Source organism: Coregonus lavaretus, assembly GCF_964263955.1.
Source record: "Coregonus lavaretus genome assembly, chromosome: 6".
NCBI lineage: Eukaryota > Metazoa > Chordata > Actinopteri > Salmoniformes > Salmonidae > Coregonus > Coregonus lavaretus.
This window is the reverse complement of record NC_139993.1, coordinates 53,273,374-53,292,307: the sequence shown is the minus strand read 5'-3', so window position 1 is coordinate 53,292,307 and position 18,934 is coordinate 53,273,374. Positions and strand designations below refer to the sequence as shown.

The window sequence follows — 18,934 nt, the reverse complement described above, 5'->3', positions numbered from 1 at the left end:
CCCCATAGAAAATCTTTGGAGGGAGTTGAAAGTCCGTGTTGCCCAGCGACAGCCCCAAAACATCACTGCTCTAGAGGAGATCTGCATGGAGGAATGGGCAAAAATACCAGCAACAGTGTGTGAAAACCTTGTGAAGACTTACAGAAAACGTTTGACCTGTGTCATTGCCAACAAAGGGTATATAACAAAGTATTGAGAAACTTTTGTTATTGACCAAATACTTATTTTCCACCATAATTTGCAAATAAATTCATTAAAAATCCTACAATGTGAATTTCTGGATTTCTTTTTCTAATTTTGTCTGTCATAGTTGACGTGTACCTATGATGAAAATTACAGGCCTCTCTCATCTTTTTAATAATAATAATAATAATAATATGCCATTTAGCAGACGCTTTTATCCAAAGCGACTTACAGTCATGCGTGCATAATTTTTTTTTTTTTTGTGTATGGGTGGTTACAAGCGCCGTGCTCTACCAGCTGAGCTACAGAGGACTTGCACAATTGAGTGGGAGAACTTGCACAATTGGTGGCTGACTAAATACTTTTTATATATATACAGTTGAAGTTGGAAGTTTACATACACTTAGGTTGGAGTCATTAAAACTATTTTTTCAACCACTCCACAAATTTCTTGTTAACAAACTATAGTTTTGGCAAGTCGGTTAGGACATCTACTTTGTGCATGACACAAGTAATTTTTCCAACAATTGTTTACAGACAGATTATTTTTCACTTATAATTCACTGTATCACAATTCCAGTGGGGTCAGAAGTTTACATACACTAAGTTGACTGTGCCTTTAAACAGCTTGGAAAATTCCAGAAAATGATGTCATGGCTTTAGAAGCTTCTGATAGGCTAATTGACATCATTTGAGTCAATTGGAGGTGTACCTGTGGATGTATTTCAAGGCCTACCTTCAAACTGTGCCTCTTTGCTTGACATCATGGGAAAGTCAAAAGAAATCAGCCAAGACCTCAGTAAAAAAAATTGTAGACCTCCACAAGTCTGGTTCATCCTTGGGAGCAATTTCCAAATGCCTGAAGGTACCACGTTCATCTGTACAAACAATAGTATGCAAGTATAAACACCATGGGACCACGCATCCGTCATACCGCTCAGGAAGGCGACGCGTTCTATCTCCTAGAGATGAACGTACTTTGGTCAAATCAATCCCAGAACAACAGCAAAGGACCTTGTGAAGATGCTGGAGGAAACAGGTACAAAATTATCTATATCCACAGTAAAACGAGTCTTATATCGACATAACCTGAAAGGCCGCTCAGCAAGGAAGAAGCGGGGCGGCAGGTAGCTTAGTGGTTAAGAGCGTTGTGCCAGTAACCGAAAGGTCGCTGGTTCTAATCCCCGAGCCGACTAGGTGAAAGATCTGTCGATGTGCCCTTGAGCAAGGCACTTAACCCTAATTGCTCATGTAATTCGCTCTGGATAAGAGCGTCTGCTAAATGACTAAAAATAAAAAATAAGCCACTGCTCCAAAACCGCCATAAAAAAGCCAGACTACAGTTTGCAACTGCACATGGGGACAAAGATCGTACTTTTTGGAGAAATGTCCTCTTGTCTGATGAAACAAAAATAGAACTGTTTGGCCAACACCATCCCAACCGTGAAGCACGGGGGTGGCAGCATCATGCTGTGGGAGTGCTTTGCTGCAGGAGGGAATGGTGCACTTCACAAAATAGATGGCATCATGAGGAAGGAAAATTATGTGGATATATTGAAGCAACATCTCAAGACATCAGTCAGGAAGTTCAAGCTTGGTCGCAAATGGGTCTTCCAAATGGACAATGACCCCAAGCATACTTCCAAAGTTGTGGCAAAATGGCTTAAGGACAACAAAGTCAAGGTATTAGAGTAGCCATCACAAATCCCTGACCTCAATCCTATAGAACATTTGTGGGCAGAACTGAAAAAGCGTGTGCGAGCAAGGAGGCCTACAAACCTGACTCAGTTACACCAGCTCTGTCAGGAGGAATGGGCCAAAATTCACCCAACTTTATTGTGGGAAGCTTGTGGAAGGCTAACTGAAACGTTTGACCGAAGTTAAACAATTTAAAGGCAATGCTACCAAATACTAATTGAGTGTATGTAAACTTCTGACCCACTGGGAATGTGATGAAATAAATAAAAGCTTAAATAAATCACTCTCTCTACTATTATTCTGACATTTCACATTCTTAAAATAAAGTGGTGATCCTAACTGACCTAAGAAAGGGAATTTTTACTAGGATTAAATGTCAGGAATTGTGAAAAACTGAGTTTAAATGTATTTGGCTAAGGTGTATGTAAACTTCCGACTTCAACTGTAAATATATATATATATATATATATATATATATATATATATATATATATATATATATATATATATATATATATATATACACATACATGTATACATACACACACATACACATAAATACATATACATACATATATCCTTTAAAAAAATATATTTCCCTTTATTACTTTCCAACCCCACAATAATAATTATATTTTGTTTGTTTTTCCTCCTGAACTTGTGTAGCTAGTGAGTGATGAATTAGTCTCATTGTGTGGCAAGCGTCTGTCATTTAGATTAAGTACACCACCAGATCATTTTCTATCTAGAGTCCTGAATAATTCTAGTCCCAGTAACTTTTTCATGACAAAAACAGTTCATACTTAAAGAAGTACTCCGATTAATGCATGCATAAATGCTTTTGGCATGTGTGTGTGTATTGGCTATATAAAGCCCTGTTTGTTACCTTGCTGACGTAAACTGAGGTGAGATTGGCCCAAGTATACAGGTATGACAGACTGATTTAAGGCTTCAATTAAACAGAGACAAAGTGACAGGCCGTACACACACGCACAGACACAGACACGGGAAATTCCCAGGTATACAAAAATACCTTCATTAAAAAGACAAAAGACTCTGGTTAAAACAATTACCCCTCATTTAGATCACTATCTGCTGTCATAATTCACTCCCCCACGCCCCCATCTTTCCCTCCCTACCTCTCTCCCTCCCTCCCTCCCTCTCTCCCATCTATCCCTACCTCACTCCCTCCCTACCTACCTCTCTCCCTCCTTACCTCTCTCCCATCTCTCCCTACCTCTCTCCCATCTCTCTCTCCCTCCTTCCCATCTCTCTCTCCCTCCCTCCTTACCTCTCGCTCATCTCGCTCTCCCTCCCTCCTTACCTCTCTCCCTCCCTACCTCTCACCCATCTCTCCCTACCTCTCTCCCATCTCTCTCTCCCTCCTTTCCATCTCTCTCTCCCTCCCTCCTTACCTCTCTCCCATCCCTCCCTCCCTACCCCTCTCCCATCCCTCCCTCCCTACCCCTCTCCCATCCCTCCCTCCCTACCCCTCTCCCATCTCTCCCTCCCTCCTTACCTCTCTCCCATCTCTCCCTCCCTATCTCTCTCCCCCTACCTCTCTCTCTCCCTCCCTACCTCTCTCCAATCTCTCCCTCCCTCCCCACCTCTCTCCCATCTCTCCCTCCCCCCCCATCTCTCCCTACCTCTCTCCCATCTCTCCCTACCTCTCTCCCATCTCTCTCTCCCTCCTTCCCATCTCTCTCTCCCTCCTTCCCATCTCTCTCTCCCTCCCTCCTACCTCTCACTCATCTCTCTCTCCCTCCCTCCTTACCTCTCTCCCTCCCTACCTCTCTCCCATCTCTCCCTACCTCTCTCTCTCTCTCCCTCCTTCCCATCTCTCTCTCCCTCCCTCCTTACCTCTCGCTCATCTCTCTCTCCCTCCCTCCTTACCTCTCTCCCATCTCTCCCTCCCTCCCTACCCCTCTCCCATCTCTCCCTCCCTCCTTACCTCTCTCCCATCTCTCCCTCCCTCCCTACCTCTCTCCCCCTACCCCTCTCCCATCTCTCCCTCCCTCCTTACCTCTCTCCCATCTCTCCCTCCCTCCCTACCTCTCTCCCCCTACCTCTCTCTCTCCCTCCCTACCTCTCTCCAATCTCTCCCTCCCTCCCCACCTCTCTCCCATCTCTCCCTCCCTCCTTACCTCTCTCCCATCTCTCCCTCCCCCCCATCTCTCCCTACCTCTCTCCCATCTCTCCCTCCCTCCCATCTCTCCCATCTCTCCCTCCCATCTCTCCCTCCCTCCCATCTCTCCCATCTCTCCCTCCCTCCTTACCTCTCTCCCATCTCTCTCTCCCTCCTTACCTCTCTCCCTCCCTACCTCTCTCCCATCTCTCCCATCTCTCCCTCTCTCCCTCCCACCCTACCTCTCTCCCATCTCTCCCTCTCTCCCTCCCACCCTACCTCTCTCCCATCCTACCTCTCTCCCATCTCTCTCTCCCTACCCCTCTCCCATCTCTCCCTCCCTACCCCTCTCCCATCTCTCCCTCCCTCCCTCCCTCTCTCCCATCTCTCTCCCTCCCTCCTTACCTCTCTCCCATCTCTCCCTCCCTACCTCCCTCCCATCTCTCCCTCCCACCCTACCTCTCTCCCATCTCTCTCTCCCTACCTACCTCTCTCCCTCCCTACCTCTCTCCCATCTCTCCCTCCCTCCCTACCTACCTCTCTCTCTCCCAACTCTCCCTACCCCTCCCCCATCTCTCCCTCCCTCCCATCTCTCCCTACCTACCTCTCTCCCTTCCTACCTCTCTCCCTCCCTCCCTCTCTCTCTCTCTCCCATCTCTCCCTCCCTCCCTACCTTTCTCCCTTCCTACCTCTCTCCCACCCTCCCTACCTCTCTCTCTCCCAACTCTCCCTCCCTCCCTACCTCTCTCCCATCTCTCCCTCCCTCCCTCCCTCCCTCTCTCCCATCTCTCCCTCCCATCTCTCCCTCCCTCCCATCTCTCCCTCCCTCCCTACCTCTCTCCCTCCCTCCCTCTCTCCCATCGCTCCCTCTCTCCCTCCCTACCTCTCTCCCTCCCTACCTCTCTCCCTCCCTACCTGTCTCCCATCCTACCTCTCTCCCATCCTACCTCTCTCCCATCCTACCTCTCTCCCATCTCTCCCTCCCTACCCCTCTCCCATCTCTCCCACCCTACCTCTCTCCCATCTCTCCCTCTCTCCCTCCCACCCTACCTCTCTCCCATCCTACCTCTCTCCCATCTCTCTCTCCCTACCCCTCTCCCATCTCTCCCTCCCTACCCCTCTCCCATCTCTCCCTCCCTCCCTCCCTCTCTCCCATCTCTCTCCCTCCCTCCTTACCTCTCTCCCATCTCTCCCTCCCTACCTCCCTCCCATCTCTCCCTCCCTCCCTACCTCTCTCCCATCTCTCCCTCCCTCCCTACCTCTCTCCCTCCCACCCTACCTCTCTCCCATCTCTCTCTCCCTACCTACCTCTCTCCCTCCCTACCTCTCTCCCATCTCTCCCTCCCTCCCTACCTACCTCTCTCTCTCCCAACTCTCCCTACCCCTCCCCCATCTCTCCCTCCCTCCCATCTCTCCCTACCTACCTCTCTCCCTTCCTACCTCTCTCCCTCCCTCCCTCTCTCTCTCTCCCATCTCTCCCTCCCTCCCTACCTTTCTCCCTTCCTACCTCTCTCCCACCCTCCCTACCTCTCTCTCTCCCAACTCTCCCTCCCTCCCTACCTCTCTCCCATCTCTCCCTCCCTCCCTCTCTCCCATCTCTCCCTCCCATCTCTCCCTCCCTCCCATCTCTCCCTCCCTACCTCTCTCCCTCCCTCCCTCTCTCCCATCTCTCCCTCTCTCCCTCCCTACCTCTCTCTCTCCCTCCCTACCTCTCTCCCTCCCTACCTGTCTCCCATCCTACCTCTCTCCCATCCTACCTCTCTCCCATCTCTCCCTCCCTCCCTCCCTCCCAACTCTCCCAACTCTCCCTCCCTCCCTACCTCTCTCCCATCCTACCTTTCTCCCATCTCTCCCTCCCTCCCTCTCTCCCATCTCTCCCTCCCTACCCCTCTCCCATCTCTCCCTCCCTCCCTGCCTCTCTCCCATATCTCCCTCCTTACCTCTCTCCCATCTCTCCCTCCTTACCTCTCTCCCATCTCTCCCTCCCTCCCTCCCTCTCTCTCTCTCCCAACTCTCCCTCCCTCCCTCCCTACCTCTCTCCCATCTCTCCCTCCCTCCCTCCCTCTCTCTCCCAACTCTCCCTCCCTCCCTCCCTACCTCTCTCCCATCTCTCCCTCCCTCCCTACCTCTCTCCCATCCTACCTTTCTCCCTCCCTCCCATCTCTCCCTCCCTACCTCTCCCATCTCTCCCTCCCTACCACTCTCCCATCTCTCCCTCCCTACCTCTCTCCCATCTCTCCCTCCCTACCCCTCTCCCATCTCTCCCTCCCTACCCCTCTCCCATCTCTCCCTCCCTACCCCTCTCCCATCTCTCCCTCCCTCTCTCCCATCTCTCTCCCTCCCTCCCTACCCCTCTCCCATCTCTCCCTCCCTCCCTCTCTCCCATCTCTCTCCCTCCCTCCTTACCTCTCTCCCATCTCTCCCTCCCTACCTCCCTCCCATCTCTCCCTCCCTCCCTACCTCTCTCCCATCTCTCCCTCCCTCCCTACCTCTCTCCCTCCCACCCTACCTCTCTCCCATCTCTCTCTCCCTACCTACCTCTCTCCCTCCCTACCTCTCTCCCATCTCTCCCTCCCTCCCTACCTACCTCTCTCTCTCCCAACTCTCCCTACCCCTCCCCCATCTCTCCCTCCCTCCCATCTCTCCCTCCCTCCCTCCCATCTCTCCCTCCCTCCCATCTCTCCCTCCCTACATCTCTCCCTCCCTCCCTCTCTCCCATCTCTCCCTCCCTACCTCTCTCCCTCCCTACCTCTCTCCCTCCCTACCTACCTGTCTCCCATCCTACCTCTCTCCCATCCTACCTCTCTCCCATCTCTCCCTCCCTCCCTCCCTCCCTCTCTCTCTCTCCCAACTCTCCCTCCCTCCCTCCCTCCCTACCTCTCTCCCATCCTACCGTTCTCCCTCCCTACCTCTCTCCCATCTCTCCCTCCCTCCCTCCCATCCTACCGTTCTCCCTCCCTACCTCTCTCCCATCTCTCCCTCCCTCCCTCCCTCTCTCTCTCTCCCAACTCTCCCAACTCTCCCTCCCTCCCTACCTCTCTCCCATCCTACCTTTCTCCCATCTCTCCCTCCCTACCTCTCTCCCATCTCTCCCTCCCTACCCCTCTCCCATCTCTCCCTCCCTCCCTGCCTCTCTCCCATATCTCCCTCCCTCCCATCTCTCCCTCCTTACCTCTCTCCCATCTCTCCCTCCCTCCCTCCCTCTCTCTCTCTCCCAACTCTCCCTCCCTCCCTCCCTACCTCTCTCCCATCTCTCCCTCCCTCCCTACCTCTCTCCCATCTCTCCCTCCCTCCCTCTCTCTCTCTCTCTCCCAACTCTCCCTCCCTCCCTCCCTACCTCTCTCCCATCTCTCCCTCCCTCCCTACCTCTCTCCCATCCTACCTTTCTCCCTCCCTCCCATCTCTCCCTCCCTACCTCTCTCCCATCTCTCCCTCCCTACCCCTCTCCCATCTCTCCCTCCCTACCACTCTCCCATCTCTCCCTCCCTACCTCTCTCCCATCTCTCCCTCCCTCCCTACCTCTCTCCCATCTCTCCCTCCCTCCTTACCTCTCTCCCATCTCTCCCTCCCTCCCTACCTCTCCCTTCCTCTCTCCCATCTCTCCCTCCCTCCCTACCTCTCTCCCTCCTTACCTCTCTCCCATCTCTCCCTCCCTCCTTACCTCTCTCCCATCTCTACAAGAATTACAACACTGGTATTACGATTTACTATTTTACATTTGTATTGCAGTTTAATTCATAGACTTAAAATTAAGCTGTACGGTAATACTTCAAATGGAAAGAAATGCATTGTGCTAACGTGTTAACATATTGTTTTGCGCCAATCAGACAGGATTTATTTGTTATCCTGAACGATTTAAGCGGCTTGGCACAAATTCTTATCTCTTAAGGCCCCGTGTAGCTCAGTTGGTAGAGCATGGCGCTTGCAACGCCAGGGTTGTGGGTTCGATTCCCACGGGGGGCCAGTATGAAAATGTATGCACTCACTAACTGTAAGTCGCTCTGGATAAGACCGTCTGCTAAATGACTAAAATGTAAAATGTAATAGGGCTCAACCGGCTCATGGGCTAAGTGTTCGTATCAAGACAGCCGCAGCCCACACTCAAAACAAACTAGAAAATTACACAAACAACCCATTACGCCTCTTTAGTAAAGGAAGCCTTAGTGTGTATTGTACAAAGTGTGTAAGCTCTACACATCTACTAAATGAGCTTCTGTCACCATGTGTGTGTATATGTGGATGAATGAGTCTGTACTGATGATAGACAAGAAGGGCCCTATCAAGGAAGAGACTCAATTGCTTCATTCTGCATGCCATGCCGGACGTTTGAAAAAGGCCCTGAGAAATTCGATATACTGTATGCCTTACAAAAAAAAAAAAAAAAAAATTGCCCAGCACTGGGCGTGAACTCGTGATGCTCAGAACCGAAGTGCGCTGCTCAAACCACTGTGCCACCGCAGCTCACAATGCTCTAGCAAGCCATGAGAATACATGATAATAGTTGATGGAAACATCATTTTTCATTATTTTGTTTTAAGCCTTCCCCAAACCATAGCCCTAACCTTAACCATTCGGATTTAATGCCTATACTGTTAACCTTTGAGTTGTTTCTGTTTTAACCCTGTAACCACTTGAAATTAGCCCTGTAACCACGCTGAATTAAATGCATAAAAAATACCATAATACGTCGAATTTCGAAGGGAAACTATGAGAGCTTGTTGGCCATGCATACAGTACAGGCATTAAAAAAGCAAAACGTGCACAACTCTTTTAATGTCAAAGTCACAAACCTACTATTTTTAGAACTCATTTGATTCAATTCAATGCACTGATTAATGTACACAACAACCAAGCCTTGCCGTCCTCCCTTCGCTGTGTGTGTGTGTGTGTGTAACAAAGTACTGTGTGTATTAATCTCTATCCCTGAGTAGACAGAGCGTAAGTGCAGCATAAACAACAATAATAATAATAATAAGCCATTTAGCAGACGCTTTCATCCAAAGCGACTTACAGTCATGCGTGCATACATTTTTGTGTATGGGTGGTCCCGGGGTTCGAACCCACTACCCTGGCGTTACAAGCGCCGTGCTCTACCAGCTGAGCTACAGAGAACAACAATGTGATAATACCTGTAAGCTCTATATACACTGCTTTGTGTGTATTGAGGATTTGTTGTGTAAACTCTCCCTCCCTCCCATCTCTCCCTCCCTACCACTCTCCCATCTCTCCCTCCCTACCACTCTCCCATCTCTCCCTCCCTACCACTCTCCCATCTCTCCCTCCCTCCTTACCTCCCTCCCATCTCTCCCTCCCTACCACTCTCCCATCTCTCCCTCCCTACCACTCTCCCATCTCTCCCTCCCTCCTTACCTCCCTCTCATCTCTCCCTCCCTACCACTCTCCCATCTCTCCCTCCCTCCTTACCTCTCTCCCATCTCAGCATAAAGTTTATAGTATGTTGGTTATGTATGTTTCTTTATGTTAGGGATGAACGTAAGCTCTCTACAGGAAATAAACTTAGGTAAAGTTCCCATTGTCATTAAAACCAACGCAAATACACAACAAACACGTACGCGTACCAGCATGAAACCCAACATTGGGATGCATGCACTCATATGACACAATCGAAATTGCCACTTAAGGTAAGGACTTAAAGTACTTAAGGGTGAAAGGTCAAGAAGGTGAAGTCTGTACCACTAACATTCAGGCCTAAACATTAACACCCACCACCCGCCAAATGCGGGTATATTTTAGCATTGTAAAGTAAGTAAGGATGTCTAATTCACCAGCCACGTTGTCGGGTGGTCACACTCAGGACTCTACAGGACTTGACTTTTTCCACATTTTGTTACGTTACAACCTTACTCTAAAATTGATTAAATCGTTTTTTTCCCTCATCAATCTACACACATCCATAATGACAAAGCAAAAACAGGTTTTTAGAAATGTTTGCACATTTATAAAAAATAAAAAACCCCTGAAATATATTTCCATAAGTATTCAGACCATTTACTCAGTACTTTGTTGAAGCACCTTTGGCAGCGATTACAGCCTCGAGCATTCTTGGGTATGACGCTATCAGCTTGGCACATCTGTATTTGGGGAGTTTCTCCTATTCTTCTTTGCAGATCCTCTCAAGATCTGTCAGGTAGGATGGGGAGAGACGCTGCACAGCTATTTTCAGGTCTCTCCAGAGATGTTCGATCGGGTTCAAGTTCGGCCTCTGGCTGGGCCACTCAAGGACATTCAGAGACTTGTCCCGAAGCCCCTCCTGTGTTGTCTTGGCTGTGTGTTTAGGGTCGTTGTCCTGTTGGAAGGTGAACCCTCAACCCAGTCTGAGGTCCTGAGCACTCTGGAGCAGATTTTCATCAAGGATCTCTCTGTACTTTGCTCCGTTCATCTTTCCCTCGATCCTGATTAGTCTCCCAGTCCCTGCCGCTGAAAAACATCCCCACATCATGATGCTGCCACCACCATGCTTCACCGTAGGGATGGTCCAAGGTTTCCTCCAGACATGACGCTTGGCATTCAGGCCAAAGAGTTCAAATCAGTGTAGATGAAGGGGAGGAGACCGGTTAAATAAGGATTTTTAAGCCTTGAGACAATTGAGACATGGATTGTGTATGTGTGCCATTCAGAGGGTGAATGGGCAAGCCAAAATATTTAACTGCCTTTGAAAGGGGTATGGTAGTAGGTGCCAGGTGCACCGGTTTGTGTCAAGAACAGCAACGTTGCTGGGTTTTTCATGCTAAACAGTTTCCCATGTGTATCAAAAATTATCCACCACCCAAAGGACAACCAGACAACTTGACACAACTGTGGGAAACATTGGAGTCTAGATGGGCCAGCATCCCTGTGGAACGCATTCAACACCTTGTAGAGTCCACGACCTGACTAATTGAGGCTGTTCTGAGGGTAAAAGGGGAGGTGCAACTCAATATTAGGAAAGTGTTCTTAATGTTTTGTACACTCAGTGTGTATGTTGAAGAGGGTGGGGCTCAAGCCAATTTTAACTGCACACAATGTTTGTGTACATTGATTTTATAATGTCATATGTTTTTCCCCCATCACCACTTTCCATCAATTTGTATAGCAGACCCTCATGCCAAATTGGGTTAAAACAATTTTTTGAAAACAACAATGCATGAGAAGACTTTGCTTTTGTTTTGTTTGTCAATAAGGGTGTGCAGGGTGTATATGTGGTCTGTCGTACAGTATTTTGGTAAGAAGCCAATTTTACATTTGCTCAGGAAATTGTTTTCACTGAGGAAAGGTTGCAGTCTGCTGTTGATATTGCAGAGTATTTTTCAGAGATTGCTGTTGATGCAGATTCCACTGTAATTATTGGGGTCAAATTTGTGGATTGGGGTGATCAGGCCTTGGTTCCAAATATTGGGGAAGATGCCAGACCTAAGGATGATGTTAAAGAGTTTAAGTATAGCCAATTGGAATTTGTTGTCTGTATGTTCTATCATTTTCATTTAGGATACCATGAATACCACAGGCCTTTTTGTGTTGAAGGGTTTGTATAGTTTACTCAATTTCTTTCTTAGGGTTTTGCAGTCATCAAACCATTTTTCATTGTTGTTTAATTCTCCCTCCCTCCCTCACTGCTGCCATCTATCTGTCACAGGAGGAACTAGGGTCTTACGCTCAGTCCTATAGAGTACACCATAGTAACAGGCCTTTCTCTATAGGCAAGTCTAGTACCTGAGTCGGACACACTGTCTGTCAATCATTCAATAAAAATTGCCTCTTCGATTATTTATAACTCTCAGAGCGATTTACTAAAAGTAATTTCCTAACGTCGCACCTACTAATTTCCAGAGAGAACAAAACATACAAATGTAAAGTAAAAGTCAAGACAATGTTTCCGGGTTTAAAAATAAAACATTCAAATTGTGCAGACGCTGTATAAATCCGTCACATAGAGTAGTACTAAAAAAAACATCTCCCCTCATTCCAAATCACTGAGCACGGAAAGGGACAGACTTGCTTATCTTGGCACGGAGCGGTCTATTCTTAATGTAAAGTTCACTTTCACTTCAGTTTAGCCAGCCCAGTCCTACCAAGAACCAACCTATCAAAACATGCCTATAGCTCTCTCTGCCTGCCTGCCTGCCTGCTCAGGGGCCGAGCTAGACTGACTGACCACAGTGAGTAGACCACCAGGGCAACTGGGGCCAGTCTCTCTCATTCATGTAAGGAATAAGAGCTATGGCCAGAGGAAAATATATGTATTTTCTTCTGCCTCGCACTCAATTTGGCATAAGCAATGAAATCTCAATATAATCAAATTATTTACACACGGAATAGGGCAGTTTTACATGCGCACACACACACACACACACACACACACACACACACACACACACACACACACACACACACACACAGAGAGAGAGAGCTGAGCGTGCCACTGGAGTGGGTGATTGGAGGGTGGTAATGTAAACACCAATCAGAGTGCAGGTAAACCTAGCCAATGGGGTGTTAAGGGGAACACACTCATCACATAAAGCATTCTGCTCTCATCTCATCTAAAGCAGCTCGTATAATCACACCACATTATACCCCATGGCATGTTCTCTACAGCCTAAATGATCTGAGGTAGTGGGTGGCTGCAGTGATAATATAACATTTAACTGTACCACTGTATAATTAAATAGTATACTTGGAGAAATAGGGAATTGTGTAGGTGGATTAAGGAGCCGTTTCTCTGTGGTTAAACAAGGAGGTTGTTTGGCTCCTAAACCCTACTGTCTCCTCCAGGTCTACTTCCTAGGGTGTGTAATACCCTTGCTAAAACTAAGTATAGAGTTTATTTGTTATAATTAATTGGTATTAGATTTAAAAGGTGATCGAATTGCTCCTGATTTGTAATGTCGTTAATGCATTTCTTTTGAAGCAATGTTTCAAAAATGTACAAGTGAATAGTTTGGTTTACTTTTAAGTTTAAGTTTCCCACGTATCTTGTTAAAGTTTTGACCATTGAGGTAGCTTGTTAAGTTGTGGCCAATGGGAGAGTGGACTGGTTACTGGGAAAGAAAAGAGAGGGAAAGGTTGAAAGAAGAGAGGAGAGACGTTAGTGGGGTTGGTGAAGGAAAACGACTAAGAGAGAACAAAAACATACCTACAGAGTTTGGAAGGAAAATCCTGATTTTATTTCTATAAGAGTGTTATTATTTCGTTAAGACAGACCTAGTGGAGACTGAAGCTGCCTTCGCATTGTGGAGACATTCGACATCCTAGAGGTTAGCCTAGCATCGTGCGAGACTTGGAGAGAATTGCATGTGACGATGAACGAGTTCGGGTTTCCACGGGATGTCTGTTGCTGCTACGGAGTACTGGCTGCATTGATAGCTGTGTTTGCTGTGGATCTTGTGAGGACTCCTGCACGGAACTGCTATACTTTGCTGAGGCATTATCTACGAGTAGTGAGTAACTACAAATGTGGGGTGGACTTCGGGACTTAATGTATGTCGTCATTTAAGTAAGGTAATATCGTGAGATTCAAATTCGAGCCTGGTGAGAGGGTTACAGGTGCATTTTAGGATGCCGACATCAAGAACAAAACCAAGGCAAACAGGCAATGATTCCCCAAATCACAGGTAATAGACCGGGCAAATCCTCTCCTCACCGCACCGGGAATTCCAAAGCAATGGATTCCGTATAATGTACACACAGAACCAAACACTCTGACAACACACAATGCAACACGGTACTATTACATCAAATACTATTACCAACACAGACGTCACATTACACAATATGACTTACACAATATGACACACAAAGACACAGACAGACACACACACACACTATGCACACACACACACAAAACCAACAAAAGTCCGGGGCTTTTTGAAAGCCCAGGCGCGGTAAACCAAGCCTTCAGTAAACCACTGGCGTGGGAGCTACTGTACAGTCAAGCCGGATGTGGGAAGAAGAGAAAGAACAAGGGATAAAGGAGGAGAGAGAGACAGGAGTAGAGAGAGACTCGGGAGGAAGGATGCTGATAAAAGAGGATGTTTTAAGCACTTTATTTTCTGTAGTATGAGCTGCTGCTTATCTTAGCTGACTGAATATGAGGCTGGGCCCCTAGTCAGACACACCACACATACTGTACCCTCATTGGAGTGAAAACCCATCACACACTGACACTCTCACCACCCTCTCCGTCCCTCTATCGCTTCCTTTTTGTCTCCTCAGTCAGTGTGTTAATAATTCAGTCAGTCAACTCTATTCAGCTCCACACTACCGTCACTCTCCCCTGACAGCTGCATGTGAATGGCTGTTTTACAGGTGATTGGCTGTATTAGACAGACACCTTTGGGCTTTTGTTCCTTCTCGCTACCTACAGAGCGCCTCAGTGAGAGAGAACAATGAAACGGTGTTCAGACTGATGTTTTAACCATTCATATCAACACCCTATCCACACCTGTATTTATTCAGCATCATGCATATTTCCTAGGTATTCATTACCTAAACCGGTATTTAAGATTTAGATATGACATTTATTACTATCAAATCAGTGCAGTGTAAATAGTCAGGGTAGCCATGATTAGCTGTTCAGGAGTCTTATGGCTTGGGGGTAAAAGCTGTTGAGAAGCCTTTTGGACCTAGACTTGGCACTCTGGTACCGCATGCCATGCGGTAGCAGAGAGAACAGTCTATGACTAGGGTGGCTGGAGTCTTTGACCATTTTTAGGGCCTTCCTCTGACACCGCCTGGTATAGAGGTCCTGGATGGCAGGTAGCTTGACCCCAGTGATGTACTGGGCCGTACGCACTACCCTCTGTAGTGCCTTGCGGTCGGAGGCCGAGCAGTTGCCATACCAGGCGGTGATGCAACCAGTCAGGATGCTCTCGATGGAGCAGCTGTATAATTTTTTGAGGATCTGAGGACCCATGCCAAATCTTTTCAGTCTCCTGAGGGGGAATAGGCTTTGTCGTGCCCTCTTCACGACTGTCTTGGTGTGTTTGGACCATGATAGTTTGTTGGTGGACACCAAGGAACTTGAAGATCTCAACCTGTTCCACTACAGCCCCGTCGATGAGAACGGGGGCGTGCTCAGTCCTCTTTTTTTTCCTGTAGTCCACAATCATCTCCTTTGTCTTGATCACGTTGAGGGAGATGTTGTTATCCTGGCACCACACGGCCAGGTCTCTGACCTCCTCCCTATAGGCTGTCTCATCGTTGTCTGTGATCAGGCCTACCACTGTTGTGTTGTCGGCAAACTTAATGGTGGTGTTGGAGTCGTGCCTGGCCATGCAGTCATGGGTGAACAGGGAGTACAGGAGGGGACTGAGCACGCACCCCTGAGGGGCCCCCGTGTTGAGGACCAGCGTGGCAGATGTGTTGTTACCTACCCTTACCACCTGGGGGTGGCCTGTCAGGAAGTCCAGGATCCAGTTGCAGAGGGAGGTGTTTAGTCCCGGGTCCATAGCTTAGTGATGAGCTTTGAGGGCACTGTGGTGTTGAACGCTGAGCTGTAGTCAATGAATAGCATTCTCACGTAGGTGTTCCTCTTGTCCAGGTGGGAAAGGGCAGTGTGGAGTGCAATAGAGATTGCGTCATCTGTGGATCTGTTGGGGCAGTATGCAAATTGGAGTGGGTCTAGGGTTTCTGGGATAATGGTGTTGATGTGAGCCATGACCAGCCTTTCAAAGCACTTCATGGCTACAAACGTGAGTGCTATGGGTCGGTAGTCATTTAGGCAGGTTATCTTAGTGTTCTTGGGCACAGGGACTATGGTGGTCTGCTTGAAACATGTTGGTATTACAGACTCAGTCAGGGACATGTTGAAAATGTCAGTGAAGACACTTGCCAGTTGGTCAGCGCATGCTCGGAGTACACGTCCTGGTAATCCGTCTGGCCCTGCGGCCTTGTGAATGTTGACCTGCTTAAAAGTCTTACTCACATCGGCTACGGAGAGCGTGATCACATAGTCATCCGAAACAGTTGATGCTCTCATGCATGCTTCAGTGTTGCTTGCCTCGAAGCGAGCATAGAAGTGATTTAGCTCGTCTGGTAGGCTTGTGTCACTTGGCAGCTCGCGGCTGTGCTTCCCTTTGTAGTCTGTAATAGTTTTCAAGCCCTGCCACATCCGACGAGCGTCAGAGCCGGTGTAGTACGATTCAATCTTAGTCCTGTATTGACGCTTTGCCTGTTTGATGGTTCGTCTGAGGGCATAGCGGGATTTCCTATAAGTGTCCGGGTTAGAGTCCCACTGAAAGCGGCAGCTCTACCCTTTAGCTCAGTGCAGATGTTGCCTGTAATCCATGGCTTCTGGTTGGAGTATGTACGTACGGTCACTGTGGGGACAACGTCATCAATGCACTTATTGATGAAGCCAGTGACTGATGTGGTGTACTCCTCAATGTTATCGGAAGAATCCCGGAACATATTCCAGTCTGTGCTAACAAAACAGTCCTGTAGTTTAGCATCTGTGTCATCTGACCACTTTTTTATTAACCGAGTCACTGGTGCTTCCTGCTTTAGTTTTTGCTTTTATGCAGGAATCCGGAGGATATAGTTATTGTCAGATTTGCCAAATGGAGGGCGAGGGAGAGCTTTGTATGCGTCTCTGTGTGTGGAGTAAAGGTGGTCTAGTTTTTTTCCCTCTGGTTGCACATTTAACATGCTGGTAGAAATGAGGTAGAACGGATTTAAGTTTGCATCATTATAGCCCTGTCGACACCTGTAGTCACACTGGTCATGCATATTTCAAAAGGGACGTTTACAACTAATATATGTTAAATATCAATTCAGATAAATAATGAATGACTATTTTATTACTATCGTTGTGGACAGTGTACACTACCTGGTGTTGACAGAGGTTTAGCGTAATAGTGACTGTAATAAACCTACAGTACTTCTATCTAGTTTTACTGACTGGACACAGAGCTCAGAGCAAAGTCCTGTTATGGCAATGGAAGATAGGGATATGTATCTTAATATCTAAATGAAAACCCTTTCGTTTGCTGCGTTTGTTTTGTGATGGTCTTTTGATGTAGCAGATGGCTGGGTCCCTAGCCCTCCAGTGTCCGTCCAACCATTTCCCTAACCACTCCCTCCTAGCAGTATATATATATTTTTTTTACTGTTCTTAATGACTCTCTCTGAGGAAACAAGCACCCACACAGACAAACTCACATGAAAACACAGAGCATACAAACACACAGTGATTTAATAGACTGACTCACACAGGGCTAACTATTCCGGGTTTCCCTGGAAATAAAAAAATACAATGCTCTGACATAGAGAGAGGAAGGAGAGGTAGAGAGATGAGTAGCTCCTGTGAATTATCTTTTCCTCTCTGGAAGAGTGGAAACGTCACTAAGGTTTCCTGCTAGTAATCCAGAGGCTCGTCTATTAGCCAGCCAGCAGTGACTCAGGAGTCTGGGATGGTATAGGCTCACTAGTGAAGAAACACATAAATACAGAAAATACTCTGTATGTATGTGTCCATGTTTGGTCCAGGAAGGATCGTCCACATAGGCAGTTTAGAGCAAAGTCATGGTCTCTATGACCACAGAGAGGATGTGGGAGAGACAGACTAGTATCGGGACAATACCAGTATCGCAATATTTTTTCCATGGCAAAAATGAAAACACGAAGCAGATCTTACTCTTTCGTCCTTTAAAAACATGCTGTGTGTAAAATACTGTGTGCTATAACTTGGAAAATAAATAAATGTGACTCTGGATGACAATATAATTATGTTTGTTACCAACATTAGGGCTGTTTTCCTAAAGAAGTGAAATCCACTTCGTGTTTTGTTTCCTTGCCACGATACTAACGAGTATCGCGATACTGGTATCGACCCGGCCCAGACTATTCATATCTCTCGCTCTCTCATGGTGTCTCTTGCTGTGTCCAGATGACAAGCATAAGAGTGAAAGCAATATAACGGGTAATGGGCTAGAGTGTGCTTCTCTCTCAGTCTCACTCACTTTCACTCTCTCTCATACACAAACATGCACCTACACACACACCACAGGCACAGTGTATACACACTTCACTCTATTTCCCACATATCCAGGCACACAGAATGCGCTTCTTTGTGTTGTTCAGATCCCAGAATCTGCAGGGGCAATACAGGAGGTGGAGGCGTTACACAGGGTTCTCCTGGGATCCACTGGAGGAGATCTCAAACAAAAGGGACATTGTGCCACACACACACACAAACACACACAAGAACCACTACATCCTGCCTCAACAACCACAATATCCTCTCCAGATTTACAGCCCTGATTACCATGTTTCAGCATGGGTTTCAAGTTTAATTATATTACGACCTACGTAGCAGTCAATACAAACAGAAAAAATCTGAGTCATAACAAACCTTATTTACAGACGGAATTCAAACTCATGACGCCAAAAGTCAAGGCTATTTTTCCTCAAATAAACGTGAGGAAAGTTTTAGTACTAGACTGGAGCACTTACACGTCCTAACCTGGATTTAGAACGATCACGTCCATGGTGTGAATAAAGTCTACTGTAAAGCATTGTGGAAGTAGATATCCTACCTTGACGTGGCTCTGGGCTCCCAGGTTGTAGATCTCTGTAGGTTTGACCTGGTTGATGATCTTCACCAGGCAAGTGCTGTCTGTCAAGTCCCCATAGTGCAGCTTCATGTCTGAGAAACACACACACACACACACACACACACACACACACACTTACTAAGGGCAATAATAACTATACACCTCACCCAGGCACCATAAAGAGCTCACCAACACCAAAAGTTGTATCCATTCATTGTGTTCTGACAGGTGGCATCACCCTGAGGTAAGACAATGACATATTGTAGCTTATAACAACTATTACAGATCAAAAGCAAAAACCTGGAATGAACTGACCCACACCTGAGGAAAATGTCGACACCACAGTACCTGAAACAAATGTACAGTTTGAGTAGATTAT

General features: G+C 47.3%; 1 protein-coding gene across 2 annotated transcripts in view; it reads right to left on the bottom strand.

The window, feature by feature from the left end:
• The window catches only part of gmds (GDP-mannose 4,6-dehydratase), a 153,665-nt gene that overhangs the window by 101,016 nt on the left and 33,715 nt on the right, over positions 1-18,934 (bottom strand). For both annotated transcript variants that reach the window (XM_084163195.1, XM_084163196.1), the window contains one exon: positions 18,538-18,647. In XM_084163195.1, the coding sequence (XP_084019321.1) occupies positions 18,538-18,647 (110 nt within the window). The remainder of the gene's footprint in view (positions 1-18,537; positions 18,648-18,934) is intronic.